This window comes from Lycorma delicatula, chromosome 2 (genome assembly GCF_047948215.1).
Source record: "Lycorma delicatula isolate Av1 chromosome 2, ASM4794821v1, whole genome shotgun sequence".
Lineage (NCBI taxonomy): Eukaryota > Metazoa > Arthropoda > Insecta > Hemiptera > Fulgoridae > Lycorma > Lycorma delicatula.
Genome location: NC_134456.1, coordinates 116466801 through 116488673, shown reverse-complemented (window position 1 = coordinate 116488673; position 21873 = coordinate 116466801). Strand labels below are relative to the sequence as shown.

The 21873-nt window shown below is 28.5% G+C and overlaps 1 protein-coding gene across 1 annotated transcript; it reads left to right on the top strand.

Annotated features, from left to right (window-relative positions):
- Positions 1-6763: 6763 nt before the first annotated feature.
- On the top strand, positions 6764-21411 carry LOC142319161 (uncharacterized). Its single transcript, XM_075356138.1, has 3 exons — positions 6764-6978; positions 12219-12472; positions 14982-21411. Exons 1-3 carry the CDS (start codon positions 6914-6916, stop codon positions 17843-17845), a joined length of 3183 nt encoding a protein of 1060 aa, XP_075212253.1. The 5' UTR covers positions 6764-6913; the 3' UTR covers positions 17846-21411.
- The last annotated feature ends 462 nt before the right edge of the window (positions 21412-21873 follow it).

Genomic DNA, 21873 nt, shown 5'->3' with positions numbered 1-21873 from the left:
AAAACTCTGGATATTTTTTGTCATTATGTATTTAATTTTAATTTATTTAAGTGTTTTATTAGAGAACTTTCTTAGTTGATTTGTAATTTTTTCATATTTTATTTATTATGATTGTTACTTTGTTAAACAATAAATAATAAAATTCTATATTAATATTTTATAGTAATGATTATTTTTCTATTCTATTAAGGATTTAAGTATATGTAAATTTTGTAATATGAACTACCTAAAAAAAGGGAGAAAATATTTTTCCCACTGATCTCACAACAAAACTATTTTATCTTATTATTTTTTATTATGAAAATGAGAGTTATTTTCTAAAAAAAACTATCAAATATTTTATTATTTATTAATTTTTCCCGGTTGAAACTTTGAAGAGATAGAATTATTTAGAGAAAAAATAAATAAATTTACATGATAAGGGAAAAAAAGCCTTCCTTTTTTACCCATTTTCCAGAGTCCTGGGTCATCATAAACTTCCATTTTATTCTGTCTTTTTACCACTGCATAACAGTTTTGACATCCGTATCCTTACTTGCTACCTTCAAAGAATTTCTTCTTTCTTTACTCACTTAAATCTCCAAACCATATGAACCTGCTTTTCCTACCCTCTCCAACTTACTTTCCATATTTATAAGAGCACTTACATCTTCATTTTTCACATGTCCCTGTAAACAGGGATGCTACTTACCATCTTGTCAAGAAATGTAATTTCTGAACCTTATAGTTTACTTTCCTTTTATTCTTTTTGTAGTCCAATCATCTGAACTTTGCAGAAATGACATGAAGCACATCTTATGTAATAGATGTTTACATTTCCTTAATAATTAGTAGTCCTCTTACACTCTGATAAAAATCTCTTGCATTTGTATTCTTTTTGTTCTTTCTACTAATCCTCTGCCAGCTCTTACTCACATATTTAAAAACTTCTTTTCTTCAATAACTTTATCTTATATTTTTAACTTTCCTCTTTGTTTTCTCTCTTGCTGATTATCAGCAGTCTTGTCCTTTTCTTTGCTTACTTTCAATCATGCTGCAGTCCTTTCATCCTCAAATACCAAACATTCTGTGAATTTCATTTTCATTTTCACCTCACATGTCAGTATTGTCTAAAAACCATGCTTTTCTTGCTTTTCCCTTTTAGTTTTTTTACTTCTTTTTAAATTTCATCCATCCCTACTCTTAATCAAAAGTTTCTTGTCCCAAACCAGATATAAAATCACTCAGAAAGTCCAACTTTTGTTTTCACATGGCTGTACATTTTCTTGACTATTCCTATTATCTCCTTTCTCATCTTCTTTATATCTAGAAATACCATTACTGAATCCTTCATTCTTATTGCAACAGTGAAATCTTTCTCCATTAAAGCCACAACTGGCAAGTAATGGAGGGGGTGGTGTAGCGACCGGACACACTACGAGGCGGGTTCTTCTCCCCTTGGGGGGAGTCGAGATACAACAGTGAAATCAATTCTAGATCTATCTTTTCAGAAAGTATACTGTTCTAACTCTTAATTAATGATCTCCACCATTTTTGTTATTCTGGCTTTTAAAATATTTTCACTGCTTGCCAAAATAAATGCCAACTCCTTCACCTACTGAAATAGGAATTGTGAAGTAATTTCCTCCAACACTTTTAAAGGTCTGTATAACATCCTTTCCTCACACCTCCATCTCAAACTTTTTCTATCCATGCAGTCTTTACCACCAGATCACAGACGTGGCTGATTATTAGGTCACAGATTTCATAACAATCAGCTGCTTTCCCACTTTCATTTTAGTATTGGCTTTCTCAATATCCTTTGTTTCTCATTCTAGTTAATATCTCAAATTCTCACTTCACTTCTGTTTTCTCTGTCATACCCCAGTTCACATTTAGTAACTTTATAAGATACTTATTTACCTCCACTTACCTCTGATTTTTACACCCCCTGTCAATATATTTTCAGTTCTTTATTGAAAATTGAACTTTCCAGTCCCTTTTACCTCTCTCAGTATCATGAAGTATTTTCCTTTTCCCTTCCCATTCATTTCGTTTCTGTAGTTTTCTTTTTCTTCCAGTACATCTTTCCTCTGTTTTCCCACTTATCTTACTCTCTCATTTCATCATTATGTCCCTTTTTTTTCTCTTATATTTGTTGCACAAATTAAATTTGATTTAATAGAGCTGAAAAGCTCTATTAAATATTATTTCTGCAGCCTGAAATAATCATAGAAGAAAAATCATAAAAAAAATATTTATTTTTCTATTGATTTGTTTTTTCTTTTTTTTCTATTATACCTCCTCACTCCACCATCTTAAGAATCTCGCTCTTACTTCCTTATTCTTTACTGTACTACCATGCCTCATACAATATTAGCCTCTATGATCTGTAATCAGTGCAATATCTGTCATTGCAAACAATTTCCTTCTGTTCATACAATCAACCAAAAAATAATTATTTTTTTTTTAGCCAACCGTATATTGTAAGTTTCTTGACCTCTTCTAAACCAAGTGTCTATAAAGGTAAATATACCTTTACAAAAATCTTGTCAAAACATTCATTTGCTATTTCTTGTTTTATATTCAAATAACCACTCCATTGCTTCCATTTTCCTCGTCCATTAAGGTTTTCAATTTTTATTACTCTTTTTCCTTTATTCTTCCAATTACATTACAACTCTTCTTTACTTTCTAGATCCCCTGATTGGGGATCATATATCTATAATAAATCATTCTTGACATAAGCAACTCACTCTTACTGTATTTTATAACTCACATATTCTACTTTAATATGATTTTTTACCACCTTGATAACTGCTACCCTTCCACTTTCCCCTTTTCCACCACTCCAGTACAAAGTAGATCCAGTTTTTATCTTGTATTCTTTATTATCTAATCATTACTTATGTAAGATGAAAAAATAATATTCATTGTTGCAACTTTAGTACCTCCTTCCTTTTTTTCTCCTGCCTTCCTGCCACTCTCTTTGTCCTAGTTGCACTTTTACACTACCCTTGACAACCAGATAATAAACATCTACTGCAGAGGATGCTTAAGCCATGGTCTGCTTCCATCTTGAACATTAATTTATGTTTTAAATACAAGAAATATCAACTCCCAAGAGCTTTTTATAGATTCTGCCAGTATTAAAAGATAGTAGAAAACTATAATGTGACAAACTTTCCAAATCTTCAAATACTGTCATGTTAAGATTCAAAATAAATAATCTGTTAACTGGGAGGAGCTGGTAGACAGCTTTAAAGAGAATAGTTCAAGTATCAGAAATTTTGTATCAGAATTTGATATTTTTTATTGACTTATAAGTAATTTTGTTTCTTTCTATGATGTTTGTCAAACTATTATTACATTTGTAATGTTGAGTATCCAAGCTTTTATTTTTAGTTGTATGAAACATCTTTTGCTTATTTCAAAAAATGTTTTTAGGATTTTATGCATTTTAAAAAGCCTGGGACTGTATTGTATAACTCTTACATAGAAATGCAACTCTCGCTGCAAAGGAACTTTCAACAGACTGTAACTTAGGAAGAAAATTAAGTAGAACATTGAAGTGCGTGGGCATGCAAATATTGTGTAAAAAAAGGATTTTTTGTAAAGTAATATAGAGATTATTATAAGATTAAAATATTGAGATATAGGATCCATGGAGACCACTCCTCCCTATAATACCAATAATAACCAAAATTAAATTGGATCAGATACCCACATGCAGAAATCATTACACAAAATTTCATAAAAATTGGTTAATCCAGTCTGAAGATATCAAGCAAACAAATAACTGAGACTAAAAAAAATAACTTGGCATATTATACCCCACTCCTGAATGAAGTTGCCCAAATACATAACCAAAAGAAAGAAAAAAATTTTGTTTTTTTAGAAAGGAATCATGTCAAGAAAGAATTGTCAAGATCTGCAAAAAGTTCCACATGCAAAATTTGACCCAGTTAGTTTACTTTTCCTTATATATTATTGTATGTAGTAAGTATACAGTACTCTATAGACAAACATAATAAAAGAATTCTTAATTTTTTTATAATATATTTTTTATTTTTTACTTATATAAAATGTATATTAGCTTATAATACCACAGATTATAATAATCATAAAAACCTATAATCACAATTTCAGTAGATTTGCAGTTATTTTTAATGTTAATGAGTATTTCATAATACAATTTATTTTATTGTAACTTTATAATTACTTGTTAATGATTTCAGTAATAACTGATTACCACATCATCACCACAGGAATGAATCTATTTGTAAAATTTGAAGTCGACTGGATTATAGGAAGACAGTAAAAAATTGACTGCAAGATTAGATTTAGGGTTAAAGAAATAAAAAATTAATACAGCAATAATTCTAAACATCAAACAAGAAAAGAACCCTGTCATAATAAGTGTGTCAGAAGGGTGGAGTCCTGGTTTTAGTTAACCTTGAAAATGCATTCAAAAACTCCATTTTTTGGCTCTAAATTCCAGTTCCTGTGAATCAGTCTACTTGAAAATCAGTAAGGCTCTATTCCCAATAAGTTTACATCACCCCACCAAGTTTCATCAAAATTAGTTACGATTTGCATCCAGTAGAGCAGATGAAAAAATCTTGTACATAAATATGATTGCGCAGTAGTGATTTCAGAATTCTTTGGAAATTCACTAAAAATACATATTAGTTATATTATTAATATTGTAAATAAATTATACATTTACAGACTGTGGAACAATTATACATACATATATAACTTACTTAAAACATACTTTACATAAAAATTCAGAGTTAACTTGTAATCTGCAAACTCATTTTATTCATTAATCAGTTCACCATTATCATTCCACATTATGATGGGACTCATATATTTTTGCAGAAATAATTAGTTTTTTTTTTATTTAAAAAAATATTTCAGTACATGTTTTCAGATAATAAATCATTTACAAAACTATTCTTAATTAACAGGAGAATCATTAAACAAAGAACAATTGGAGAGAGATATGTTGTCAATAAAGCACAAGAAACATGTATAGAAGTTATAAAATGGATTCACACTACCATTTCTAAGGCGATACTATGAAAAAAAAATGACTGATCAAATGAAAAATCATGAAAGAATGAATAAAATATAACACACCAAATTTATAATTTTGTTTGATAACTCTAATGAGGTATTTTAAGTAATGTTTCAACTTCAGAGAATAGCATGGAGCAAAATTAGACAAATTAAATCGGAGGTAAATTTTCATAACTTACCTTAAAATAAAGGTAAAATAAGTAAAGGTCAAGTTATATTTTATATAATAAGTTATATAAAGTATATATAAGTTACATATATATAAGTTATAGTACATATAATATAAGTTATATGTAGATTGTCTTCTCCAGATTGTTTTGTTCTCAGATCTTTTAAAAACATCACTTGAAATTCTCAGTCCTGCAAAGTTTCTAATTTATTTAAACAGTTTACATTTTCATCTTTCAGTCATAAAATTAATATTGTTTACTGATTGTGTAAATCTTTTTGTGATCAGTAAAATGTTAAAAAACTTATTTTGTGGAAGGAGAATATGGTTAAATATTTATATAATTACAATCAGAAATAAAAATTAACAATAATGAACCCAGTATGATGAATTTTAAAAATATTTCTTCACAATTTTTTTTTTAATATTAAATCACTGTTATAAAATATTTATTACAGAAATAAACTAGATAAGTTAATACAAACCACGGTAGTTGTGTCATGGCAATTTTTAAAAAGCTAAAATTACAAATATTTTTTTTAATTCTTTTTATCAACAGTAGAGTATTTTTTCTTTGAAAAAATAAATCATGCTATTAAGAATTTTCTGTTAATTTTTTTTGTATAGTTTACTGGGAAGAGTTATTTGTGTTGCATTGGAGTAATAATTTGGTGTTTTTTTAATTTTGTTTGATTTCTAATGAGGTATTTTCAGTAGATATACTTCTTCAGAAAATAGCTAGTAAAAAAATTAGATGAATCGAATCAGGGTAGGTAAAGTTTTCATAACTTACCTTAAAATAAAGTGTTCTTAGTAAATTTTTTAAGTACACTATGGTAAAAAATTTTAAACATCAAGCATTATTACAATTCTTCAGTTTTACATATTATTATAAAAGTGAGAGTATTCTTTTGATTGCCCTGATAAAAAAAAATTAACTATCAGTAGCTACTAATACTTATATTTGACAGAAACAAAAAAAATATATAAAAACAGGAAAAATGTTTGATTTGATGTACACAAGAAATTTTTTACCACACATTTTGGGACATTTGGCAGACAAGAACTAAATCTACTTTACTATGAACTATACCAAGTAGCTTTTAACCGAACCGCCTTACAGAGTTAGTTTTCTCACATAGAAAAAGAACTTGTCCTTTGAGAAAAGAATTTACTTTCAAATACCCGCCATATTTACCTAACTTTGGCATCTGGATATAATTTTATTTCAACTCGTCTTCCATTAACATGAATAATCGTAAATTATTTAACTGATAAATTAATTTTATTACAAAATGTGATAATCATCATTAAACCCTGTTTGAAGAAAAATGTTTTAAACTTTATAAACTTGCAAACTTGTAAAGTAGTTATCTTCGATTTTTACTCTAACCGTACACAGAAGTGTTTAATAAAATATAAGATGCTTTATTAAAAACCTTAGATAAAACGGTGATTTCTGTACATTTAGGTATCTACATCTTTAGAGTGGATGCCACTGGGATCATCCTGCTAAAAGGGAAAAATAAGGGATTAATTATGTTTGTAGCAATGTCTATTATACGGCTATAGAAAGTACATCGTAGTGTCTTGTTTATAATTTGTTGATGTTTAGTCTATGGTACGTCTATTAATGATTCTTTTATGGTATTTTTCATGATATTTACTGTATTCTGAAATATGAGTGAAGAAAGGGAAGGTGAACTTAATATTTCTCAGAATATTGTAGTTAAAAGTGAAGAAAGGTCAGTATAAAATTGTGCAAATCTGGCCTAACAGTAGTATTATTACTATTTTTAATAAATTGTATATTTTTTGTTAAGTATATATTATTTATAAAATTTGTTGAGGAAATTACAATAAACCAATTTTGATTAATTTATTGAACGTGCAGAACATATGAAGTTGTATTTTACTTTGAAATATTTATTTTTGTACTGAACGAATTTTATCAATCATACTGCATATAGCCATATTTGATTTGAAGTATAGACGGAAAACTTTCTCCCTTGTTTAAATACCGATTTTTGTTTGAATATAGTTTTTTGTGATTATTACGTTTAGTTTTTTATAAAACCATTCTAAAAGTAAACATTTTGGTAACGAAGGTTAGGTTAACTGTTTTTTGAGCATTTTTTTTTTAACTTTATTGTTAAGATTGCAATAAAAATGAGATTGTACTTCATTAACTCTGTATTTTTTATCGGGAGTACAGTGCAAAAAAGGGTGCTTTAGAATTCAAGCATATTTTTTTAATGAAATTGAATTAAAAGTAGTTTTTCATTGAAAATATAAACTTAAAGAACTCATTGTTGGTCTCTCAAATGCATTGAGAATTGCATTGATATCTTCTTTTGTAGTAAATTTATAACAAAAATAATAATTTAGTTTTTGAGCATTGCCATTAAGTGACGTGCCTTATAAAATAAACATCATCAGAAGTAGAATGTAATTTCTTTTGTAAACGGGATGCCTTGCAACTTTGCCCCTAAAATGAGTTATATTGGGTAATCTGCATGGTTTCGTGGATATTAAGTAAAGAGCTGTATAGTAGGAAAATGAGAGTGGTGTTCATTGTCCAGAATTTTGTTTGAACAGATTTTGATCAAGTTTTATTATGAATTTTTATAGTAAAATATTGTTTCATTTTAAGATAAGAACTTATGTTGAAAATAGCAGGTAATGGTGTAAAATTTTTCCCCCAATAATTTTGTAAAAATTGTGTCAACTGCTAAAACTTTGTGTAAAGATGTATTAAATGTATTTACAACATATTAAAATTTTATCACTCATGTGAATATATTTAAGAGTAAATTTTGAAATTGTAACATTTTTAATAATTTTGTGGAAAATAATAAGTTAAACTTATTTTTGGTAAGAATTCCTGTAACATTAAACTTACTTAAAATTTTTGAAAGCATAAAAATAATTCTTTTTAAGTCCAGTTTAGAGATTTTTTGATTTGGTAATCCTTATCATTCAGAAGAAATCACTTTCATATTTGGTTTTGGCTTATTTAATTGGATGCAGTTTTATCTTGCTCCAATTTACAATTCAGTAAAAAGAATTATTATCCTTCAGATTTATTAACAGATCAGTGCTATTTGTTTAGAATCCCAGAATTAAAAAAAAAGAAATAAAAACAATTATATTTAATTTATCGAATTAGAAATCTATTTTTAATTACCTACTTTATTATTGTGAAAAAGTAAAGAGTTAAATTTTATGTTAAATTTTTCCAGTCTTTCATCTTGGTGAATTTCAATGATGTGACATATTTTGTTGTATTTTCTCTTACAAATTAAATTATATTTGCATTTCTATCAGTTTTTCAGATTCTGAAATCTGGTGAACTGTATTCCCTGTAAAACAACAGAAAATTAAGTTTGAATTTCAACTCTGTTCTAAAAACGTTTGAATGTATTCTTGTGTTATTGAATAAATAGAGCTTATTGTTATGTTTAACAACACGAATTATTGTACTTGAAAAGCTACAAAGATAATAAAGTTTCTCAGATTAAAAATGGTTTTATAGCATCCAGTTATCATACATTATAATACAATACTGAAAATGCTTCTTTCTTCATCTATTTGCCGCAATACCTCTTCATTTGTCACTTTATCCACCCATCTGATTTTTAACATTCTCCTATAGCACCACATTTCAAAAGCTTCTAATCTTTCCTTCTCAGATACTCGATCGTCCAAGTTTCACTTCCATATAAAGCGACACTCCAAACATATACTTTCAAAAAAATTTTCCTGACGTTTAAATTAATTTTTGATGTAAACAAATTATATTTCTGACTGAAGGCTCGTTTCGCTTGTGCTATTCGGCATTTTATATCGCTCCTGCTTCGTCCATCTTTAGTAATTCTACTTGCCAAATAACAAAATTCTTCTACCTCCATAATCTTTTCTCCTCCTATTTTCACATTCAGTGGTCCATCTTTGTTATTTCTAATACACTTCATTACTTTTGTTTTGATTTTGTTTATTTTCATGCGATAGTTCTTGCGTAGGACTTCATCTATGCCATTCATTGTATAGTTAATGGTGAGTAATAATGAAACTGCTGCATCTTCCTGAATTTAATAATAATTTCATAAAATCTAAACATCGTCCATATTAACACTTACCCTTTTTCCAAGATGATTTTGCTGTTATAGAAACAAATTGTAGGACATGTTGCTTCAGAGTAATTGCCCAAAAGATATGTAATTTATTTTTTAGTATTTTGGTTATGTTGGAGATACCACTGGGATAGAGTAATTATTTAGTAAGGTTTTAAAACTAAATTGATATGCTTCCAAAATGTTTACTTATAATCCATGCTGCATGGCAACAAATTTTCTGTTTCTGCTTTCCTCCAAATTTTAATTGTATGTTTCTTTGTGCCCATATGTTATTAAATTCAAGCATTTAATAACATTAATGTTAAACATATAACAAGCATTTTTATTTAAAAACATATCAGATTTTTAAATAGAATTATTAATGTGTTTTATATATTTTTTGTACAATAGATTTATTAATTTTACAAAAAAATTGTAAATTCTCATTAATAATCAAATTATTTGTCTATATTGTATAAGTAACGTAAGCTACTAGCCAATTAAAATTTAAAAAATTTAATTTGAAAAAATGGTTATTTTTATATTCTTTCTTATAAAAAAATAATAATAGTAATATTAATCCTCTGATAGGTGTAACTTTAGTGTAATATAGTAAGAGTTGACTAAACTCAAACAATTCCATACATTTAAAATCCCTAGATTTTAAAGAAAAAATTTGGATTCAGGGGACCTCAAAAGATTGAAATGAAAAGATAGATACCCGATATTTTGACCCACATAGGAAAAGTATTATTACTTACCTTATAATATAGTGAAAATTCAGTTTATTATTGTTCAGTATATTTTACTGATAACTCCTTAACCCTGTTCCTAGCTAGTATTCTCTTTTTGAACTCTAATTAACAAGATATCCTAGTTCAGCAGTAATCCATGAATGGATTACAAGCTTGTGTCCATTACAATGGACACAAGCTGTGTCCTATGTTCATAGAATGAGGCCAAATCAAATAAGCTACATTAAATATATAGTTATATCAAAAAATAAAAGAACAGATTGTTATGAGGAATGAGTCTAAACAGTTGTGTTATTAATAATTTATCTAAAAGATTATTTATTTCTTATCAATGCTATACTGTTGTTTTACAAAGCCAAGGTAAGGTGGTGATACACAACAGTTACTATTAGCTATTATATGAATCTGTTATGTAACATAATTTTTCCTTCACTTTCTGTAATTGTGAAAAGTAGTGCCAGTAAAGAACAAAGCCAAGAGTGGTGGGGTTGATTTGTTAGTGGAAGCAATTAACAAGTTCACAACGAATGCATTATTTAAGTGGTACCATATGTAACAAAATAAATGTACCTGCACCATGTAAGAACTGATTCTTATTAATTGCCCACGATAGGCTGAGAATTCTAATTTATGTGATTATTAACTTTTTCAAATTGCGTAGAATAAACTCCTATGTTATCTTGTATATATGTAAACATTCATACACTATGTGAACAGTGTTGTACATTAGTTGTAAAAGAACACATAATTGTATAAAACTGAAGGTGTTCATAATAATTTTTCTCTAATTTATTATATGTTTTTAAAAAAATTGGCTATCTTGGAACTACAGGGAATAATAATTATATTTATTGTTGAGTACGTGTGCAGATTAGAAAAAGAGACTAACATTTTCAGTCAGAAATAAACTTCAAATAGTTCTCATGTTATTTCATATGGTACAAATTTCATTTTTAAATTAGTAAATTTTGGATTCATTTGTCTTTATTAATTTTTTCTTAAATCAGAGTAACCCTTATTAATTAAGATTTTATTCATCCCCTCGAATTGTGAATCAAGGAAAGAATAACTAATATTTATATTAATTTTAGGTATATAACATTAATTTCTAATCACTACTAGAAATAGTTGTTAATTCTGGGTAATGGAATAAAGAATGTTATTTATTATAGTTGTGTGATTAATTATTAACATATAGAGGTTATTATAATTTTGATCTTCTTACACACTGCATTCTGGATCTCTTGGAGTTGTAGGCAGCAAAATGTCTAGTTTGTAAGATTTTATTTAATGAAACTAAGACAAATTAAGTGATATAATTTTTTTAGTGTTAAATGAGCATTAAAATTGAAGATATACTGCATGGTGAATATTGTTTGTCTTATTATAAACTTGTGGTTTAAACTATTTGTGAAGTTTAACTTGCACAGTAAAGGGAGTGAGTAATTTCAGATTTTTTAACTCATTATCATATCCAAAGAATTTACTTATCATCATCAGCGTTTCAGAATAATTTTTCATCCAAAAGATTTTTGGCCAAAAAGTGTTTATATACTACTATTTGAACTGCAGTGACTGAATTTGGTACTTATCAGTTATAATGGAAAGCTTTTTACCCTTTAAGACTTCTATAAGTTGCATGATTGATCTGGATGCGATTGAAGTGTAGATGTAGACATGTATTAACAACTAACCATTTTTGGAAATAGCTCATGAATGTTTATTGAAAGTGAATGAACAATTAGTCACTAGTAATTGATGCTATATTTTGCAAGAAACAAAGAAACCATTTTATTTGTCTTTGTGTTATTCAAATCAAGTAGATATTTTTCCCTCTCTTGATAGTAAGTACTCTTCCTTTCACCAAAGGTTAGAAGTAAGAACTCAGTCCACACCCTTCTGTCTATTATCCTTCTGCAGCAGTTCATCTTTGTAACTATCAGTTATTTTTATACCTTATTGGTAAGTGACATATTTGTGTGTTATTTTTGTCATTTGAAATTTAAAACAACATAAGTGGAGTTTACATTTAAGACAGATGCGAATTATGTTATGTTGCCTGGCAGTATCTGTAATTAAGTAAAGAGTAAGCCTAATGACAAATATATTTTACAGGTCAGATGGTGAACTAAATAAAATAAGAAAATGGAAGTGTCAGAGATGTGATAAGTCATTCACTCAAAATGCTGGTCTTTATAATCATATGAAGAAAAAACATGGATTAGCTGTGTATGTGAAAGCATCAATTATGTGTAAAGAACCTGGGTGCACTTTCAAATGTTCAATGAGAGATAAACTGCAGGCCCATCTTGTTAATATACACAACAAACCACTGGCATTTTCAACTTTGAAATTCAGTTCTATAAGAGGTTGTAATTTTTGTAAATATTGTTTTTACCTGATTTATATACTTTAAATACTTTTAAATTATTAATTTATATTTATAGTTAGACATAAATAATTATTATTATTTATTGTAAGAAGGTATTTCATATAATAAAAGTTCCTGTTTACTTAGATGGAGTGTCAATAATTTTAAGTTATGTTATCTTTTGTCACGTTTTTATTTCATATATTACCATATTATTGCAAACTACATTAATCTGGAAGTGGTGGGATTTTTTTTATTATAGAAGAGGAAAACAAAACTAAAACTTTTAATTTTTAGTTTAATAAAAAAAAAAATAGGTGTCCTGTTTTGGTGAATTATAAGTAGTGGAATTATTATAAGGCAGTACTTCCATTCCCAGAATTTTGTGTTTTTCCTTCCAGTTTTTCATAGCTAGTAGAAACTGTGTTAATCAGCATCTTCTTATCCAGTCTTACAATATATACTAAGGTTTTAAAACCTCCATAAGGCTAAATCAAATTGAAATATTTTAGCCGATGCAGTTTTTTTTTGTTTTTTTTTTTAATTATTAGATGCTTTCTATCTCAAATGTTTTTCTGTTTTGGATAAAACAGTCAGTTTTGGTAACAATACTTATATAGAAAAAACCTATTGTCATTTAGTACCTGTATTGTTGAATTATGTATATAATTAATGCATTTTTTAAATAACTGCCAAAAGAATAAACTGGCATGCTAACTGCTGCTTGTCATAATTTATTGGTTTTACAAGGTTTTGAGAACTATTTGAATGTTAGGTTTAATTGCAGCAACTCTAAAATTATGATAGTACTGGTAGTATTATGAAGTATGGTAGTTGTACTTTATTTTTTGCATAGTAATTAATTGTGAAGACCTTTGTTATTTATTGTGATCTTTGTTATTAGAATCAATACCAATGGTTGTTATTGCCATAAGTTTTTATTAATTGCAAGCTATACAAGATAAACAGCTGGCTCTTCTTTTTCTTTATGAAGAAGTAATTTTTCTGATTTTCATAAACAGGACATATTTGTTTGAATTATAATGTTCCTAACTATGTTTTCTTTTTTCATTTAGCACTTTGAACAGTATGGTTTTATTTTTTGTTTAATTTGTAGGTTAATATAAAAAGAATTGTTTTGAAATTAGCCGGTTTATAGTGTTTGTGTTTTTTGAAAATATTTAGAAAAATTATATAGTTATGAAAATATTGAATAGTATGTAAAACATATAAAAATAAAAATGTTAGATTTTAAAGTTTGAGAAAAAAATAAGAGGCTAGAATTAGAAACTTGGACAACGGTCACTCTGTTGGTCCCCAACAGTATTTATATCTTCTGAACTGCAGTACCAATACGTGAACTGGTCTTTTAATTGATGTCATAATAATTTTCATTTTCCTCACCTTCACTTTTCTAGAAAGAATCCTTTTTTCTAGATTCTTCTTTCTGGAAGCCTCTCTATCCATTGCAATATGTTCCTAAAAGTTACTATTGGATAGCATAACAATAACATAAATATGCCATCAGGTACTATAAGAAACAATCAAATACAACTATGCACAATCAGCAGTATTTACATGAAAACTACGTTATAAGACACTGCCTATTTCAGTTACAACACTCATCCATTTGGTTACAACATTTGCTAAATTATATTCACTCCTAAAGATAGTTACTTCCATGTATGTTAATGTTCTGTAAGTTGTGCAAAATGGAGAGGTTAGTTGGGTAATCTCATTAGTGGTTGAGGGCTTCTTGTTTCACTGATAAATGTAAAATGTTTCCTATAATCTTTATGTTACAAGCATATTTTAATATTTAACATTTGGCTTTGTAACAAAATCCTAGGTATATTAAAATATGCTTAAAATATCAAAGGCATAATAGATTTCAGCTTTTGCTTACTCAATACCAGGCAAGTTATTTATTATTGAAAATTAGAGAAAAGTTGTTCAGTAAATAACTTTTTATTTAACCCATTTATTTACTTACCACATGACACAAATTACAAAATATGTTTTAGAATTAGTCATGCTATAGACTGATTGTATTATATTTTATATTGTATTTTTCATGTGAACTTCTGGTGATCACAGTTGTATTTAATTGTATCTTATTTAACTTGATGGCACAAAGCATCCATACATGTCTGCAGGAGGATGTTGTCCAACCATAAACACAAAAGGTTCATTAGAATTAATAGTAGCCTAGATTCCTGAAGCAATTGCCTATCACTCCATGATTTTATGGGGCATTTTGAATTGTTTTATCAGTATTTGTATTATTATTTGTTAATGTATGTAAAATATTAGTAATGTTTTTGATATACGAGTATTTTATTTACTTAATATGCTCTTTATTGTCAGAGAATAAAGAGAGTTATTCCTGGCAATTTTTTATTATATTAAACATCGATTGTCAGTGCTCTATTGTCTATTGAACTGTAACTTTTTAAATTAATAAAATTTAAATTTAGGTATATTTTTAATAGAATTTTTTTTTCCAGAGTTTGAAGAATGGAAAGAGGTGTTTGAAAAACAAGAAAAGTGTAGATTTGTAAAGAAGTCAGGTACTAGAATTAGAACACATACTGGTGAAAAACACACCTATTTGTACTGTAGTCGCTCTGGTACATTTATCAGTAATAGTAAAGGGAAAAGAACTCGGATGAAAAAAGGTACTTGCAAGATTAGTAATTATTGTACTGCTTCTATAGACTGTATTGAAGAACAGAGCGGTACTGTAATTGCTAAATTGTGTTCTACTCATTATGGTCATGAACCTTCAGTTGAATATCTTCGGTTGACAAAGTCTGATAAATCAGTAATTGCAGATAAATTAGCTCAAGGTGTGCCACGTGATGTTGTCATAGATAATGTTCGAGCAAGTGTTGGAGAAAATCTTGATCGGATTCACTTTCTTACAATGAAGGATATTAGAAATATTGAACGTTCTTTTGGGATAAAATCTGATGCAAAACAGAAGCCAAATGTTCAAGGATTTGCTAGTGTTAATGAGTGGGTGAATGATATGGATAGTTTGGGTGATGAAAGCCCTATTATGTTTTACAAGCAAAAAAATACACCTAAAGTTTTATCTGATGATTTTAAATGTCTCGATATTAGTGATTTTTGTTTAGTTTTAATGACCAAAGGACAACAAGAAATATTTAGGAAATTTGGACAAAATGGTGTTTTTTATTTAACATGGTTGAATATAAGCAATGGCTATGATTTGTCATTATTAACTCTTATGGTTGCTGATGATCTAAATGAAGCATTTCCAGTCACTTATATGATTTGCAGTAGAATTTCTAAGGAGATAGAAATTCTGTTGTTCAAAATCATTCAAGAAAAATTGGGTTCATTTTGTGCAAGAGCTATTATGACAGATGATAGAAAATCACTGTATGATTCCTGGTGCTCTGTGATGGGATTTGTTCCTTATCACTTACTTAGTAATCGATTTGTTGATGCTGACTGGAGAGATAGATTGATAACTGTCCAGAATGAAGATGTTCAATGTGCTGTTTATGAAGTACTTTATTCATACCTTAGTTGTACAGATTCAACAAAATTTGAGGAAAATTTAAATGCATTTATTAAACACTTAAAGGAAAATGATGATACATTGGTTTTTGGTTTGTACTTTGAAGATAATTATTTACATAGAGTTCGATTATGGGCAGGGTGTTACGATAAAAAGTGCGTAGGAGTAAATGAGCATCTAAATTTAGACATTGTTTACAATGAACTTTTAACTGTTTGTAACAATAAAGGCAAATTCTCAAAATTGTTGGATAAAACCCTTCAAGGTTTGCTGACAATAGTTAGAGATAGGCAACATAACAGAGTTCAGAAAATCACTAAGCAGGCACAAGAATTGGGTCATCATCATGCAATTTCAATGAATATTAATTTAGAAGGGATTCAGGCCATAGAAAACAGAAAATGGCAAATCAAATCTGAGAGTGCAAATTTAATGTTCACAGTTACTCGAAAAACTTATGAATGTAGCATAAAATGTCCTCTGATTTGTTCAGATTGCAAAATGTGTGCCCACATGTTTGAGTGTACTTGCAAAGTATATAACTTCGACAGAACAATGTGTAAACATATTCATGCTATCGGTAGGTTATTTCAAAAAAGCCTAAAAGTTTTAGAGGGAATTGATTTAGGATGCTCATCTGAAAGAAGTGAAAATGATGATGAGAATTTAGAATATGATACAATAAAATCTGTTATTCAGGAAAAACCAAAAGTGTTGGAGTGGAAGGAGAAAGAAGAAATGGAAGTTCAGAATGTAAATTCTGATTCTGTACAAGAAGAGCAAAATCCAAAAGAAGATAATATAAAGTGTAAAGTGGAGGACAATGTAGATTCAAAAAATGAAACTGTAGAAGACAAACAGAAAAAGAAATTAAAAGGTCACACATTGGGAAATAAAATTAGAAATCTACTTCAAAGTATAGAAAATGGTATCAGTGGAATCAGTGATCCAATTATATTGAAAAAAGTCTTTATTAAGCTTAAAAAAGTTAAAAATGTCTTAGAATGTGATTCAGCTATCAGTAAATCTGTGAAAAGAGGCAGAGGACGTCCTAGGAAAGTAAAAACTGAAGAAAACAGTGTGTTATTATCTGCTAAAAGAAAAGTTGGTCGCCCCAGAAAAGTAAAAATTGAAGAAGAAATTCCTAAAGTGAATCGTCCTAGAAAATTACAAGAAATTTTACATGATGATTTTCTCGAAGAAATTTCTCAACGAGAAGATTCTTCTGATGAGGGTGATGAAAATGATACAAGAAATGAGGATTGCAGGAAAGAAAATGTAGTTGCTCAGGAACAGACATATATTCCAAAAAAAAGAGGGCGAAAGCCAAAAATGAGAATAGAAGCAAGAACTGATGAAAAGGAAGAGGATGCAAAGAAAATAAAAATAGAAGTTGCTGAAGTTACAGAATATTTACATAGAAGAAGATCTAAGAGAAATATAAAAGTTAGAAATTTTGATCTTGGTGACTGTTGTGGAAAACGGACTGATTTAGTTCTGCCAAAGGGTAAAGGAGAGGTTGTTTGTTCAGAGACTGATAAATCGCCTGTAAATTCTCAAGAAAATATTACTAAAATAAAACAGAATGGATCTACTGAAAATAATCAAGTAGAAAAAGATAATGGAACTAGTGTTATTAAAGTAGTTAAAAATAGTTGCACTACATCTGAAAGTGTACAGATGGAAACAGAAAGTGTTAGTAATAATGATATTAGTATTAAAAATAATGATTCCATAAGTTCTGAGAAAGAACCTACAAAGCTTTCTGACACGATGGTTAATATGAATGAAAAAACACAAGAAAGCAAAGCTGATTGCTAAAACAAGTTACTGTCACAAATTCTTCCATTTTTCCATTTGACATTGTTTAACTGAGAGCTGAAAATAAATTATAGTTTCTAATATTAATGGATAACTGAATATTTTGTGAGATATGAATGAAGATATAATATTGGTCCATTTATGTAATTACATCACTTGGAGATCTTCAAAACCTCCATAAATAGCAGCTGAAAAAATGTTTACTTATATGTTAATCGGTATATTTTTAACTTAAGTGTTGGTAATTTTAATTTTTTATTATTGATTTTATTATAGAATATTTATGCTGTCCAAATAACATTTTTTGTTTTTACTTATACATACTATTCTTAATTTGTATATATTTTCAGTGTACATATTAGCTAATTAAACTGATGTACGACAGTATATTCAGTATATATTTTTTTTATTCTTATTTCTGCAAGGCAGTGTACCATAATCAGTTTTAAAGTACAGTGGTGAAAAACTTTTAAAAATGAGTGTATGATTACTTAAACTAAAAATTATAACTTAGTTTTTTTAAGATTGTGCCTTAGATGATGAGCTCTTTAACATAACTGATTATTTTTTTCAGTGCTCTTTCATTTATACTCCTGCATAATATTTTGTTTTATTTATTTTTTGCACTTTCACAACTGATTAAACAGTTAAAATAATACTTGAATTTGGGTTTCATTATCAAGTGCAGTCTGCTTCAGTAACTTTCTATTTGGTGTTGAATCACACATGACCCACTCAAAACCAACTTTGGTTTCTAATTCAGTGTTGCATTTATTTTTTCACTGTTTTCATAGTGATATCTGAGCATGTTTTTTATTACTTTGAACTGTACCCTTATTTCTCTTTTTTATCGATGAAGACTATGAAAGTGATATGAATTGAAAAATTAAATTCATTTGGTAGAATTTATACAATGTATTTTTTTCAAATTTATTTACTTTAATTTTTTTCATTTTTTATAAAATTAAAAAGATAAACATCATTAATTTAAATATTTTAAATGGACCTCAATATATCATGGAATTCAGATAGTAAAGACCACAATCCAGACTAATTCCAGTATTGGAAATAATAATTTTTCCAAGTATGAAATTCTAGTGATCAAATGAAGGTAATGATGACCAAGACAAAATAACTTTTGTGATATTTTAGAAACTTTATTATAAATAATTACTTTTTGATTTTGTGAATTTTTTTTACAAAAACATTTTATTTTAGTGAAACTTTTTTGTTAAGTACGAGGGTCATTCAGTTATAAACCAGAATTTATTTACATAGTTTTATTGATATTAGATAAAATTACAAATAAATTACCATATTTTTCTTCATAGTTTCCTTCAACAGAAATACATTCCTTCCACGGATAGGTAATTACAAAATTAAATATCTTCCTGATCTCCTCATCAAAAAACAAGATAGCTGCCCCAACGACCAACTGCGCACATAATGCTTGACTGCAGCATCATCTTTGACTTTTCCCCCAAAAGCTTCTTTCAGCTAACCAGACATGTTGAAATCACATGGTGACAAGTCTGAACTGTACAGTGAGTGTTTTAAGAGGTGTCCAATGAATTTTAGCGAGTTTATCAGGAATTTGAGCTGCTGTATACAGTTGTGCGTTGTTATGGAGAAGGAGGACATTGCGAATTAGTTGTCAGCATCGTTTGTTGATTTAAGTAGCCCTGATGTCATCCAGTATTTGGCAATAGTATACCACATTTACCATCCTTTGTTCATGCAGGAAATAATCACAGCACACCTTTTGAGTTCCAATTCACAGTTGCCAGAACATTATCTGCTGACAACTGTTTCTTGGCCTTGATCAGTGCCCCTTCTTCTGGAGTATAGTGGTTTCATTGCTTGTTACAGTATGAGCCAAAAAAGCCTCTTCTTCTTCCTCTAAGTGATTCAGAAGCCACTGATAGATGTTTTTCTAGTCATTTCTATGTGCCTTGGTGAGAAGATTTGGAACCCACCTCGTCATGACATGAAACCTGAATGTTATCATGATTGACACTGGTGCATGGATAACGTTTGTAACTTTCGTTCTCCACTGCATCACAGCCACTTCAACATTTTTTAGTCCAATCAAACACTTGAGTTTTTGGCAGGATAGCATCTCCTAACTGTGCTTGTACTTAGTCAAAATTTCAGAGGATTTGACCCCATTGGTGAGATTATAATTTGTTTTACAATGGACGATGGTACCTCCTGTTCAGACATTCTTCTGCTGACATGGGAGCATGATCTACAGGCATAGCTGGCCAGTTGCACCCCTCCACACATACCCACCTAACTACCCAAGGCGCCCCACCACATTCACTATTCATCCTCAGTCTGCGCAGCAAAATTCCATTTTATATTTGAATGACTCTTGTAAATTCATATAGAATAGCTGAGCAGATATAAGCATAATATAAAATAAAATTCATTAACTGCAACATTGTTGAAAATTACACATTGCTAATGTTAGTAAATGATCCAGTAAAATTATTTTTAAAATAATAAAATAGTTTTTATCACCTCTAGGTTGTGATTAAATTTGTGCTTTATTTTTTTTTATTTTAGTTTTCTAACATTCAGTACTGCTGAGTAATGTGGCCCAGGCATATGTTTTCTTAAGGCTTGTGTAAATTCCTCCTTTGTTTTATAGATTTTACAGAAGGAATAGTCCCTCATCTCAGCAGTTACTTTCTGATGCAAAATTTCCTGCTACAGAAGTTCCCAATAACTTCTGTAGCTTAACAATTGACTCAATATAAGGTCAGTCGGTTTAAGGTTAACGATATGCCCTTGCATGATTTTGTAGATTTATTTTGACTTTTATTATCATTGAAAAGTATAAAAGTACTTGTTTATAAAATGTGTTACTCCCAGACCAAAAATACTGAAAGATTATTTTGGAAACGTGAACAAATTTTTTGGCTTTTTGTTTATAGTGACATAATTGTCATAGCTGATAGAACCAACTAACTGTATAGTGTAGTAATAACCTGGGTTATGAATAATGATAATAAAGCATTAGGGTTGTGGTCTAGACAGTAAATACATCCCTTACAACCTCACATTTCTACTGCTTCAGGAATGTCTCAGTGTGTAAAAAAATTGAACAGTAAAATGTACTAATAGCCCAATTAACATTTAACAGTACAGTTCTTGTTGAAGTTAAATGCAATTGGGTGCAATTTCCTTGAATGTTGTTAGCATTTATAGGTGATTAATGGATGCAAATTTAAAAATAAATATATGTATATATATATATATAAAATGTAGATTGTAGGTGGATTTTGTTATTAATAAGCAATAATAAAAATTTATATTTAAGTATCACTTGATGTGCACACTTATTAGTTACAGAGATAAGCAAATTTATAGTGTGAATTTTTGGAGACTCAATTTTGATTTTATAAATTTATGTTTGATCATTAACATTCACAATATGATGAATCAGCTTTATGATTTAAATTTAGATACAGATGCATCATAAATTTATTTGTTTACATAAGTAGAATCTATATAGTCATTAATAACGGAAATTGCAAACCATTTGTGTAATAAATTGTCGAATAAATGTAAAGGTATGTCAAAATCATGATGTTGAGCATTATTGGTTTAAAGTATCTATCTTTGAACTGAATCCTGCAGTTGAAACAATATTTAAAATACTGACCTAACTTAAAATATTTTATTGTTGTTATTGTTATTCTTATTAATTTAACAAAACGTAGTACTACCTTCAGGGTAGACATGTTTTATTTTTAACATGTACAATTTTGGCACACTCGTTCATTTAATTTAAAGAAGCTGGTGTTGGAGTTATATATATATATGTAACATAAAAAAACAATTAAATGAAAATTTCCAAAAAAAGATTTTTTTTTGAAAACGTTTTGGTAAAGTAAAAATACGACTTACAAATGTAAACAACACTAATAAGATGATCAATCAAATAATGTAATTTTATAAACTTTGATGCTGTTGATTTACTTCTGTTGAAAATAATTTTAAAATTCTGATAGTTTCACAGA